At 36.9% G+C, this 14,246-nt stretch overlaps 1 protein-coding gene across 1 annotated transcript; it reads left to right on the forward strand.

Moving 5' to 3' along the window:
* The first annotated feature begins 6 nt into the window (after window positions 1-6).
* LOC102596921 (protein transport protein SEC23) lies at window positions 7-13,065 on the forward strand. Its single transcript, XM_006355990.1, has 2 exons — window positions 7-868; window positions 11,175-13,065. The coding sequence occupies exons 1-2, from the start codon at window positions 188-190 to the stop codon at window positions 12,828-12,830; spliced, it is 2,337 nt and encodes a 778-aa protein (XP_006356052.1). The 5' UTR covers window positions 7-187; the 3' UTR covers window positions 12,831-13,065.
* The last annotated feature ends 1,181 nt before the right edge of the window (window positions 13,066-14,246 follow it).

Below are 14,246 nucleotides of genomic sequence, written 5' to 3' on the forward strand. Positions count from 1 at the left end.
CTTACTCCGTTGGCCGGCCGATCGCCGGAATCTTTCTGAAACTTAGCCCCTACGCTAAAATCAAATCCAATATTTTCCCCAAAAAACTCAAAACCCTTTACTTTTTTTTCATGATTATGTAAATTAATAATCCAATTTTTTTCCCTTCAGATTTCACTAATCCGTATACCTAATACTAAAATTTTCCATGGATTTCGTGGAACTGGAGGCAATTGAAGGTCTCCGGTGGTCATGGAATTCATGGCCAGTATCAAAATCCGAAGCTTCAGGTCTGATAATCCCACTATCTATTATGTGTACACCATTGATGCATTTTAACGAGCTCCCTGTACTTCCTTATGATCCTCTTATATGCACCCAATGCGGCGCCGTTTTAAACCCATATGCTCGTGTTGATTACCAATCGAGAATTTGGGTTTGCCCGTTTTGTTACCGGAAAAACCCGTTTCCAAAATCGTATCTTGGAATCAACGAAAACAATATACCTGCTGAGCTTTTCCCGACGTACAGTACTGTTGAGTATCATTTGGGGAAAAGGGGTTTAGCTCAAAATCCGAATTCGAGCTCTAATTTTGGAAATATGTCACTGTCATCGAAAATGCCTTCGTTTTCGAGTACTTCCTCGAGCTTGGATTGGGCGGGATATGGGATTGGCCCAGCGTTTGTGTTTGTTGTGGATGCTTGTACATCGGATGAGGAGCTTGGGGTGGTGAAAAATGAGCTTCTTCATGTGATTGCTCAATTGCCTGAAACTGCATTAGTTGGGTTGGTGGTATTTGATTCAATGGTTAGAGTTTACGATCTTGGTTTTGGAGAGTGCTGTAGAGTTGTGATGTTCCACGGTGAGCGTGAGCTTTCTTCTGAGCAGGTAAAATGTGACATATTATCTAAGCCTTTGTCAATGTGCTTGTCTAGTTCAGTTTACTAATGCATTCAATTAACAAAGAGCTGTTTTTCTTTCTGAAATATATTATACTGTTGAAGTATAACATATTCCCTAGTTATATCAAGGATAATGCAATTTAAACAGTGGTAGCTTTCCAAATGTTTGATGCATCAGGGAAACTACTAGAGAAGTTTGGGTTCAATGCAGAAATGCATGCTTCACTTGTTTTTGAGCTGTGGATCTCTGATTGAATCTTGATGCATTTCTTTCCGTAAGAAATGTGAGATGAATTAGCCTTTGTCGTTTGGGAATTAGTAAAAGGGGATAAAAAAGGAGGAACTTTAGAGTCGGGTGGGGGGCGAGCACTATACTTATAAGGAGAACAAGAAAGCTCCACGTTGAATTTTTAGTCTATTTCTTCTGATCCGCAAAGAAGAGTCGAAGGAAGTTTGAGGGACATTATTTTGAAGTTCTCAGTTCTGCATATGAATATAGGATCACTTTTATCAGACAAAACCTTTTAGTTAATGTTTAAAGACTAAATCAGTCAGCTGGCCTGTTTGCTCCACTTTGTATAGTGCACTTGTTCAGCACATCGTAAAAGTTCTAGCCAAACAGTTGTATTTAATTTGAAGGGAAGCAAGTGTGTGTTATGATGTGATGCACAAGAGGTTAGCTTAAGAGGAAGTGTTTTAGTGTCTTGAGGGCAGACGAGGCAATGCTTTCTGTAGTGTAGATTGAGATGGATTGGTCTTTGCTGTTATGGCTTCTCCTTCTACAACTTTTCATTGGTGTGATTTATATTAGGGATCTCATTGAATGAGTCCTATCTATGCCTTTATTCTAGTCTGAAGCTCCATGCTAACTAATGAACACGTGCTTGGCATCATTTTAAAAAATTTGGGACATTAAAGTGCTGCAGAGCCTCTATAACTATTTCAAATTTGGCAACATACCCTATAAAACATCTTCCATGACATGTAGCCACCTAAACATTTAAAAGGTAGCAACTGATCCCTTCCGTGAGTTTTTAACTAAGATCAACTTCAACTCAGAGAATTGTTGGAAATGCCAGCTTCTCCTATTCTCTTCTTGTCAATGCTCACCGTTTAGGAGTAGTCAGCCACTTCATTAGTTTTCCCTTCTTTTTCTTACTAGACTTCGCGTACTCTCTCCTTCAGTTCCTTCTCTAACCCGAGTTCTAATTTGCTTTTGTGTTTCTTTCTCGTGAATTTCCACTTTTCCCCACTTTTTTCTTGTTTCTTCCATCCCACTTCAATAAGTATATGCTCATCTTTCTCTTCCCCTCTCCCCCTTGTTCTTTTCTCCATATCTCTTCTCGCCATCTTTTTTTGACATCCGACGCAACATCCCCACCTTCACACGCTAGTGAAATCTTGTTTCTCAGCAAACCACCAACCAACAACAAGCACCGGGAAATCGCACAGGGGGAGTCTCAGGAGGGTAGGGTAGGGTGTACGTAGACTTTACCTCTACCTCCATACCTCATGGAGGTAGAGAGGTAGAGAGGTTGTTTTCTAAAGACTCTCGGCTCAAGTATCGCATATCAGAGCATTAAGGCAAAGAACATATAGAAGTAAAGAAGGCGTAATAAATAATAGAGAAAGAATTATATTACATTCAATGAAAATGAACAGTATCAGTAGTGAAATAGTGCAATAATTGAATCACAAGAAATAAGAGGTAGTAACAGTGAGCGTAGGACAAGGAACTACAAAATTACCACTAAGCCTACCCTGTAGGAAAGCGAGACCACTCCACTACTCACCCTCTACCCTAATCTGCAATCTGCACAACTTTCTATCTAAGGTCAAGTCCTCGGTAAGCTAAAGATGAGTCAGTCATGTCTAATCACTTCTTCCCATACTTCTTCGGCTTGGCTCTACCTCTTCTTAAACCCACCATTGCCACCTCTCGGACCTCCTTACTTGGGCCTTTGCATACCTCCCCTTCACATTCCCGAACCATCTCGGTCTTACTTTCCCATCTTATCCACCACTGAGGCCACTCCCACTTTGTCCTGGATATATTCATTCCTAGTCTTATCTCTCCTAGTATGCCCACATAACCGCCTCAACATCCTCATTTCCTCCACTCTTATCTTGTGAAAAAGGATGTGATGGACACTATTAGAAACTTTCACAAGAGAGAGTATTTTGAAAAGAGTTTCAATGCAACTTATGTTGCCTTGATTCCCAAGAAAAAAGTTTTAGAGATTTCAGACCTATAAGTCTGATTGATAAAATTATCTCTAAGCTTCTCATTGAAAGGCTCAAGAGAGTGATTATAAACTGGTGATAGACATCAAATGACTTTTATTAGAGGTACACAGATCATAGATGCGACATTGATAGCCAATGAGTGTGTGGACTCTAGAATCAAATACCAGACTCTTGGTATTCTCTGCAAACATGACATCGAGAAGGCTTACAATCATGTTAACTAGAATTTTCTCCTAAAAGTTCTAAAAGACATGGGTTTTGGTATGAAGTTGATTACCTTCTGTATTAAGATTGTCAAATTTTCTATTCTGGTAAATGGATCTCTTGAAGGGTTCTCTTTTGAGAGAGGATTGAGACAAGGTGATCCTCTCTCCACTTTCCTCTTTCTATAGCTATGGAAGGACTGAATCGGATGTTTAAAATTACAAAAGACATAGGAGCCCCGAAGGGTTTCAAGGTTACAGACCGGGAGAACAGTGGTATAGAGATCACCCATTTACTTTACGCAGATGATTCATTGGTACTCTGCGATGCTGATATTGATCAGGTCAAACATCTGAGAACTATAGTGGTGATTTTTGAGGCAGTTTCTGGACTTCATGTTAACTGGCATTAGAGCAGTTTATCCTGGTTAATAAAGTAGACAATATTCAAGAACTTGCAGGTGTTCTGGGATGTGTGGTGGGTTCCCTACCTACTACCTATTGGGGGCTAACTTTGGGTGCTAAAAGTAAAGCCTTGTAGATCAGGGGTGGTGTCATAGAGAGGTGTGAAAAGAGGCTTGCAATATGGAAGGGACAATACTTATCTCTAGGTGTTAGGGTCATACTAGCCAATAGTGTTTTGGATGTCCTTCCTACTTATGTCACGTCTCTTTTCCTTTTTGTAGCAAGGTAAGGAAAATAATTGACAAGATCAGGTGGAATTTCATATGGGAAGGCAACAACGGAAAAAGAGCATTCCACTTGGTTAATTGGGATGTTCTTATAAAATCCAAAAAAGTTGGAGGCCTTGGCATCAAGAACCTAAATGCTCACATCCAAAGTTTACTAATAAAGTGGATATGGAGGTGTAATCTTGAAACATATGCTTTATGGAGAAATGTCATTCATGACAAGTATTTGTCAAGATGATGACCAGTGGTGTTCAAAGGTGATTGTGAGACCCTGTAGGAGTCGGGAAAGCAAAAGCAATCAGATCCCTCAGGTCTTTGATGGCTGGAAATATTGGTTTAAGAGTGGGCTATGGAAGGAAAATTATTTTTTGGTGTAATAATTGGCTTGGGCATGGACCTCTAAAGGAACTCTTCCCTGAATTCTTTAGCATTGCGACTACGCCAAACATTAGCTTGGAATAAGCAAAAGGAGTACATAGATGGAATATTACTTTCAGAAGCTACTACATGAATGGGATTTGGAAAGTGTTTTGTTGAATTTTTCAAGACCTTGGAGTCATTCCAAGGGTTCAAAGATACTAAAGATTCACTTTTATGGAAGCCCACCAGTAAAGGAACTTAGCTTATAACATTCTGATTAGGCACAGACAATCAACTAATCAGTGGCCACAGAGATCCATTTGGAAGATGAAGGCTCCTATTAAGGTGGTATGCTTTTCTTGGCTAGTAGTAAGAAATGCTTGCATCACATATGATAAATTTCAAAGAAGGGGATTCCAATTATATGCTTTTTGCGTGGAGCTGCCGGGGAAAATAATAGTCACCTATTCATTCACTGCCCTGTTACTAGACAATTATGGCAACCATTCTTGAACCTAATAGGAATCAGATGGTCAATGCTAGCAACAAGTGTTGATTTACTGAAATGTTGGAATCAGAATGATGGGGCAGTTAGTCAGAAAAATTGGTGGAAACTTATCATTGCTTGCATATGGTGGACCATTTGGAAGGAGAGGAATCATAGAGCTTTTGAAGACAAATACAATTTTTGGAGAAAATCAAGATGAATTGTATATTTTTATTTGACTTTTTTGTGTAAAGAAACTTTCTTTCTTTGGATTGCCTGTGTATCAATCTTCACTTCCATGCCAACCTCATGCGTTACATCACTGAACTTGTACTCTAGGTATTCAGTCTTGGTCCTGCTTAACTTGAACCCTTTTGACTCTAGGATTTGTCTCCAAACATCCTGCCTAGCATTAGCCCTACTGCAAGTTTTGTCAGTCAGTACAATGATATTCAGAATTGAAACAACTATAGGGGGATCAAGTTGTTGTGCCACACGATGAAAGTTTGGGGGAAAGGGTAGATATGAGGGTCAGGAGGGGTGTGTCTATTTTGTAGAACCAGTTTGGTTTCATGCCAAGGCGACCCAGTCTAGAAGTCCTTCACCTTATGAGAAGACTGCTGGAGCAGTATAGGGAAATCAAGGATTACACATGTCAAATTAACGATAACGCATAAGTTAAAATGGAGAGAGTAATATCTCAAATTACAATTAGTAAAATTTTACCATTAACATTCGTGAGTTAGGTTGAAACGGCCGCAGGAAGTTGCTCGGATGCTAAGCACCCCGCAAATCCAATTGTAAGATTGTGAGTTTTAGTCATCAAATGTACAAAAAGGATGGAGCTTTTTTGAAATAGCAAAAAGGATGGAGCTTTTACGGAGGAGTAAAAAACAAAGTTAGGTTAAATCGTTAAAGAAGAGGGATTTAAACTTTCAGTAAGCAAAAATTACTTATATAATATTGATTTATATAATATTACTTATATAAAATTTTCATTCTTTTTCTCAAAAAAAAAATTTCATTCTCAAAAAAAATAAAAATTATATAAAAGGTTGACACAAAATAAACTCACAAAAAAAATGTAATTTTGTTATATTCTTGTGAAATACTAGTATCACTATCCAAACTTTTATAATATGTAATAACATATTAATTATATATTTTGTTAAAGCGGATGTATCTGTGAAATGTGAAAGTGTGTGAAGATCAGAAGTATATGTCTAGAAAGAACATCATATGTAAATAATAAACAACATCAAATTCATGTCTCACATTATAACTTATCATTATATAGAAACATAGATCACAATAAAATATTTTTTAGATTTATTATATCATAATTTTCACTTAAAGACCCAACCAATTAGACGATGTGGTTGAAGAAATCATTTTAAGTCCTGTTTCGGTATCTTTTGCTCTAATCTTTAACTGTAACTCGTTAATCTTATCATCTAAATCTCTTTCAAATTTTTTGATCTCCTGTGTCAGCTGGCCCAAGAAGTATTGGGGAGAGGTGATTAGACAGGACTTGGCCCAGCTACACATTACCGAGGACATGACTCTAGATAGGAAGGAGTGGAGGTCACGTATTAAGGTTGAAGGCTAGTAGGGTTAGCGTGTTGTCTTTCCTGGCGAGGGTATGGGTTGTTAGCGTTTGTAGTAGTCTTAGCCTTACACTTGTAGTTCTTGTCTGTGATCCCTATAGCCTTATGTTGTTTACTGCGTTTCACTTCTCACATTATTTTCTTGATGTATTGCCCCCTTTGTTGATTATGCACTATTTTTCTTATTGGATGTTATGCTTTATATAATTCTCTTCCTTTACTTGGCTTTGTTACACTTGAGCTGAGGGTCTTCCGGAAACAGCCTCTCTACCTCCACGAGGTAGTGGTAAGGTCTGCGTACACTTTACCCTCCCCAGACCCCACCTAGTGAGATTTCACTGGGTATGTTGTTGTTGTTGTTGTGTCAGCTGCTTCTCTCTTTCTAAATTAGTCCCCTTGAAATTTTTTGATGTAGAGCGCTCAAAATCATCTTCAATAACCTTTCCTTTTCCCTTGTCATCGATTGTCTTCTTTTTTGTTTTGTCCATCTTCTCATGTTTTTTAGGGTGACAATTTTTTTCAATTGTCATCCTACAACTTGAGGAACACTCAGTTGATGATTTCACCTGCAAAAATCGATCAACAACCGATTTAGCATTTGGTAAACCAAATATGAATGGTTCATCTATAATTGAAAAACTAATAATAACTATATTGATTCCACACAAAACAGAAAGATCTGTTGCTTGCTTGCAAAGAGCTTTCTGTTTGTTGGAGGACGTGATCTCTTTGGTGGACTTCTTTTCACTTTTTTCTTGCATCTGAGAGCTCTTTCTTGTCATGACTAATACAATAAGATGTATGATATATAAATTTTGTATTGACAGAGTCTTCTAATCTCATATCAGAGTGAGTACAGACGAGAGAGCAAACCTGTATATTTATAGACCCGTCAGTTTTTTAAGTTTTGTGATTTACCAAAACTTTCCTTGTGATTAAACAAAATTATTTTCCACCCTCAACTTCATTAAATTAACTAATTGGCTAGATTTTTTGAGTTTCATATAGGACTGGCCGATTATCACTCCATTAAAGTTTTGCAAAATTGGCATTTTCCAAGTTTACCCTTACTTAAATTGCCTATTTTATATTACTTAATGAAAAATATAGTATAATTATTACTTTATTTATCCTTCTAATATGTTCCAATATATAAAACAAGGAACTTTAATCTTGAATTATTTTCTATTTTGTACATATTTTATGAATTTACTCTGTATTTGTATATACTTTCAATTTATTATAAGCATAATAATTGTTTTACATGATTTAGTCAACAAAAAAATTAATAATTATTATACTATGTGATCCAATATAAATGACTAAATGAGTGTCCATTACACTCATTTGCCAATAAATACAAAGTGGCAAAGATGACAATTACCAATAAAGAAAATAATTTAAACATTTGTGAAATGAAATTAGTAAGAGAGTTGTCCAAACCAGCATAATAATTGTTTTATATGATTGAGTCAACAAAAAAGTTAATTATTATTATATTATGTAATCCAGTATAAATGAGTGTAATAATTACACTCATTTACCAATAAATAAAAAGTGGCAAAGATAACAGTTACCAATAAAGAAAATAATTCAAAGATATATAAATAATAATCTGTTAAATGAAATTGGTGGGAGATTGTCCAAACCAGCATAATAATTGTTTTATATGATTGAGTCAACAAAAAAATAATTATTATTATATTATGTGATCCAATATAAATGAGTTTTGATTTCACTATCCTTCTTTAAAAGGATGGGAGGTTACTTACATGTATTTCAAAAATAAATTTTGATTAATTCAAGGGTATAAATGTCATTTACGATTAACCATCTCACGAGTGATCTTTGCCAATTTTTTTTTAAAATAAAGGGAGGTCATTGTATTTTCAGAGATAGAGCGGGGTTGAGTATAATATCATAAAATTAGAGTGCATCAACTAAGTAATTAGGAAAATTTTGCAACTAACTAGCATAGATTACCTTAATCTTCCTCATTTGAATTTATTCTTTATCTTTATTTTTCAAAAAAGAAGAAGAAACAAAACAATATAACATACCACTCGTTTTCAATTAATGCTTTTTATTTACTTACTATTGTTTTTCTGGATGCTAATTGTTTTTAATAACCATCAAGTGATGTGGTTTGACCATCAACAAATGAGATTCCTTCTCTTTTAATCAAAGGTCTCAGATTCGAATCCTTAAAATTAATATTTTTTATACGGAGCAGTTAAACCACTTCTCCTTAATAGACCTTACGTGACACAAATTTGAATTAGTCCAGCCAGTTAGTACCATATGATTAAGAAATATATATAATAGGATGAGGAATTTTGAATGAGAATGTTATATGTAACACTTAGTAAGTTCTGGCCATGTTGTACTAGCTAAATGTGTTTGATTCAATCCAAACTAATAATAATCGTGTGTATGAGATTAGGTACCTTTTTCAAATAAGGAAAAGTGATTTTGTGTTCCAACGCTTCTAACCATTCGTCAATTTGTGCCCCGCACGAAAAGTTATGTGAGTTTTATGAAATTACTGTGCAAAAATTGAAAATTCGCCTAAGTGTCGAAAATGAGGACCTCACGGAGCAAGCTCAGAGCGAGGGGATCTGGACCTTGCGGAGTGTATCTCAAAGCATGGGAGGGACCTCGCTTTGGCCTTCGTGGCGCAAGCCTCTTCTTCTCGCTATGGGTTTCGCGGGGCAAGGTGTCTCAATCCCTGCAATTCTCAAGGACTTATATTGTTCCCATTTTCTCGCTTATCCTCCTCGTCCCTGCTTCCACCCACTTCTCATAAGCAACCTTTTCTGCTTCCACTTTTCTTTGGACTTCTCCATTCCACCACCAATCCCCTTGATGCTCACCAAAGTTGCCCCTCGAGACCACAACACCTCTCTCGTTGCTTAACTGATGCAACTAGTTGCCTGTCCCACATACTGTTTGCATCCCCTTTACTCCCCTAAGCCCCTCATCGCCATCAACTTCTCCCCATATCCTAGGCTCCGGATGCAGTCAAGCCACCTCATCTGATCCTTGACCTGCTACACAAAACCCTCCTCCTCTTCCTCATAATCTTCAAATCCATCACCAAGAGCTTATGTCGGGTTGTAAGATTCTCACTCTGAATAACCCTTCCGAAGTAGTAAGTAATCTATCTCGGTCTTAGCCAACGAACTACAGAAGGTCACCAAGTGTTCCTCCTTCGAGAAACTTGAGTTAGGTACCACCAACTAAAAAGCTTTTGCAAAATCCAAAACCGAGGCTCCACCTTTGTTTCTATCCAAAAGCAGATACCTTTAGCACATCGTTATATCCCCTTGAAGTTGTTCCAATGTGACCACTAAAGTTGTTTCCCAGCAATTTTATTTTTCTCCTTTTCTATTATGTTCTTTGTGCATGTGGGGGTGGGGTGAATGGGGTGGTGGTGATTCCTCCTCCTTTATTCAACTACTGGCTGCAACATTATATTTTGTTCCATAGCTTAACTTTGATAAAGTATTTGCACAAAGAAAAGGGCCTGTAGAAGCAATTCGTAACAAGAGTAGAGGCAGTAGAAGGAGTTGAAGAAATAAAGTAAAGAGAAAGCAGAAAAGAGTGAAGAAAAGAAGCATGGTAAAAAAGAACGAAAAGGGAGCAATGCATTTGATGGGCTAGACTGATGCTTAGCAATGATGGTGCACAAATGAGGAAAAAGAAAACAAAAGGGGTAAAGAGTATTGCTACTGAACCTTTAGACTTAAAAAACTAATACAACAGATCAGTTGCTTCTCTTTTGTCAGTTCAAAGGTTGGACTACAAATGTTTGTTTAAGGGGTTAGTTTAAGAGATGTACTTTTCTCTCTTGGTTGACGGCTAGTGGTGATTTTGAACTCGAAACCTTGAGGAAGAGGTGGATAACATATGCTACTTATTGATTCATGTGAGAACAATTGGGAGACAACATAGATTACGTCTATGGTGTAGCTTTTAGGATGGTTCGCAATACAATGGACCATGTTTGGTGCTGTGAAGCATGAGTTGTTTAGTTGGGTCCTTAGAAGATGAAAAGACACTGACCCTGGGATGTTGCGCCATTAAAACTTATGTGGGTATAAGGAACATAAAGAAATAGGAGAGCCTTTGAAGGGAAGAGCTTGATTTTGTGCATCTGATGAAAAGCCTCCTGCGTATAATGTCCTTTTGGTGCACTCATGTGGTCTCTATCTGTATAGAAGATTGGGAGTCTTTCGTAAAGAATCATATCTATCTGTAAATTCTCTACGTTTTTTTGTATACCTCTTGTATATGACTTTCCCATTATCAATACAATTATACTTGATTAAAAAGGGGGTTAGTTCAAGGCTTAGATGCCAAACCAAAAAATAAATAATAGTTGAAGTGTATGTTGCCCAAATTGAGAATAGTTTGAAGGGCTTCAGAATGCTTTAGAGTTTCTGGATGACCAATTTACTAATCAATATTCTGAACCATAAGGAAAATGAAATAGTAATAAAAAGTCGCTTCAAGCTGGTTTAACCATTCAATTTAAAGTAAGCTATCTTGCGTAACCTGTTCTGTGGTCCTGATTACCCCTTCCCAATCCCCCACGGCCCACCAACACAAAAAAATGCATCAAGTGCAACATCTAGAAACTCATTATGGATTATGCTTTAATTTGTTCATTTTGCTATTTTTTCTTTAATCACAGACCAAGCAACTCCTGGGTATTCATCGTATGAAGTACCAAGCAGGAATGGTACATATGGCTCCAAAACAGGGATTCCTGATACCGCTATCAGAAGGGGAGTTCAGCATCACATCAGCAATTGAAGATATCCATTCTTCACCGCAGGTTATGCCAGGGCATAGACCTTTACGGGCTACAGGAGTAGCAGTATCAGTTGCTGTTGGACTACTAGAAGGATGCTTGGTCTCTGCAGGTTCGCGTATCATGGTCTTCACCTCAGGGCCAGCAACAATCGGCCCAGGGATGATTGTAAACTCTGATTTTGGCAATACCATTAGGAATCAGCGAGACATTGGTAATGGTTATGCACCATACTACAAGAAGTCCAGTGAATTCTATAAGCATATATCTAGAAGATTGTCTGATTCGTCCATTGCTCTTGATCTCTTTGCTTGTTCATTGGATCAAGTTGGAGCAGCTGAGCTTAGAGCTCCAGTTGAAAGTTCAGGGGGGTTCATGATGCTAACAGAGTCATTTGACTCGGACCAGTTCAGAAAGTGTTTGCGTCATATATTTAGTCATGATGAGGTTGGTAATTTGAAAATGTGTCTTGATGCAACTATTGAGATAATAACAACAAAGGATGTTAAAATTTGTGGGGCTCTTGGTTCATGTGTTTCTCTTCAGAAGAAGAATGGTTCAGTCAGTGACAAAGAAATTGGCGAGGGAGGTACCTATATGTGGAAATTGGGGGCACTTACTGATAAAATGTGTGTTGTCTTCTTTTTCGAAGTAGGGGATGAACAGAAAGCCCAACCTAGTTCTGCATTTTTCATACAGTTCATAACAAACTATAGATATGGAAGCATGGGAATTCGGAAGAGGGTGATCACTGCTGCAAGAAGGTGGGTCGGGAACCACTCTCCGGAAATTGCTGCTGGTTTTGATCAGGAAGCAGCAGCTTCAGTGATGGCTAGGCTTGCCATTCATAGAGCAGAGAGCAATTTTTCTCAAGATGTTGTCCGGTGGCTAGATAAACGTTTGATACGTTTTGCTTCAAAGTTTGGAGATTATATCCCGGAAGACCCCTCATCATTCCGTCTTGCAACTAATTTATCCCTTTTCCCACAGTTCATTTACTATCTAAGGAGATCCCAGTTTATTGATGTCTTCAACTGCACCCCAGATGAAACTGCTTTTTTCCGTCTGTTGTTGAACCGTGAGGGGGTAGTTCGCTCACTTATTATGGTCCAGCCAACTCTTTTCCAGTATTCATTCGACGGTCCCCCTGTCCCTGTTCTTTTAGACATCTGCTCCGTCTCTCCGGACGTTATCTTGCTCTTTGACTCCTACTTCTATGTGGTTATTCATTATGGCTCTAAGATCGCACAATGGCGTAAACTTGGCTACGACAAGGATCCTAGCCACGACAGTTTCCGCAAACTGTTAGAAGCTCCCGAGATCGATGCAGAGCAACTAGTGTCCGAAAGGATTCCTGTGCCAAAGCTTGTAAAATGTGACCAGCATAGTAGTCAGGCTAGATTTCTTCTTGCCAAGTTGAATCCATCTGTTACACACAACTCAACTTACACACAAGGCTCAGATATTATATTTACTGAAGAACTAAGCCTACAAGTTTTTATTGAGCACTTGCAAGCTTTAGCAGTGCAGGGTTAAATTTTGAGTGTTGTATAAAGTAGTTATATAAAAGTGTTGTACATGCATTAGCAGCAAGGTAAAAATGTCTGTTTGTTAAGTAGATTTTTCTTTTTTTTTGGTTGGGTGAAAAGAACATTTCTTCATTGCCTTGCATATGGGAAGTTCTAATTTTTCCTTATTGTTTGTGGAACATTTGGCTTACACGAAAATAGTGTACTACAAGTACAACACAAAATTTTGCAGTTCCACTTTATTTTCAGAAATACTTGATACTTACGGCTGCCACGATCCTTAAGCATATAGCTAGCGTTCCTTCTAGTCAGGATCAAACTCTTCTTTTGAGTATGATTGGGCCCTATAGTGGTAGAACTAGGCGTACTACTTACCACTCCATTTGCGTATAATATATAGTGAAAATGTCATTGTATTGTAATTTTAGTAACTCTGCCACCAACTTTTGACTCTGAGAGTGAAAGTTGGTGTCAATCTCACACGTTGTCATGGTGAAAAAGCCAAAAATTGAGCTTTTAAGCGCACCTTTATCAATTCTGTGTCATCACATAACAAAGTTGATTTGTATCAAAATAATTGAAAAAACCGATCGAACTAAGTCGAATCAATTTGATTATAGTTTTGAAAGTAAAACAGCATATTTCTATATTTATTACTAGCATTTATTTAAATACTGCTTACAAATTTGCAAATTTGTTGATGTAAGAGTTCTATGAGAAGAATAAAGGAATATATTTGTAGTGGAGGAATCATAGTGTAGTGGTTGGTTCATATAAATTACTTATCCTGATATATATAATAGTATAAAAAGGGATATATACAAAAAAGCACATATAAATTATATTGGAATTGTCAAATTATAAATCTAAGCTTACGTGTGGTTCTATCAACCTTTTAACTTATTTTCTTGTATTTCTTTCACTAATTACTTTGTAAAAAAAAACAAGTTAAGCTATATCATGTGCATAAATATGCTTATACTAGACCAAAAAAGAAGTTCTAATGTCTTATTTTATTTGATTCTTTTAAATTTAAACCGATTAGATCTCATCGTTCTTTAGTCTTAATATCAAGTGATTGAATTTTTCTTTTATTATTTAGAATATATACTTTAACGAAGCATAAGTCTTTTGTTATGGCTTGAAAATATTCTTTCTATTTAACATACACAAATAACATAGAATATTACTCAAATCTTGACTATGGTCTATACTCTATTATTTTGATACATGAGAAGAAAGATGGATAATATTCGATAATATTTACAAATCCTTATATGATTGAATAAACATCAATAATAACAAATATTGAAACGTTAATTCTTAGAAGGGAAAAGATAATAACAACTTAAAAATAGTAAACACAACTAAATTAATAATTAACACTAGAAAAAACGGAACAGTAGCTCAATTAGGAGTAAAT

The sequence above is a fragment of the Solanum tuberosum genome, unplaced genomic scaffold (assembly GCF_000226075.1).
Source record: "Solanum tuberosum cultivar DM 1-3 516 R44 unplaced genomic scaffold, SolTub_3.0 scf00214, whole genome shotgun sequence".
Taxonomy (NCBI): domain Eukaryota; kingdom Viridiplantae; phylum Streptophyta; class Magnoliopsida; order Solanales; family Solanaceae; genus Solanum; species Solanum tuberosum.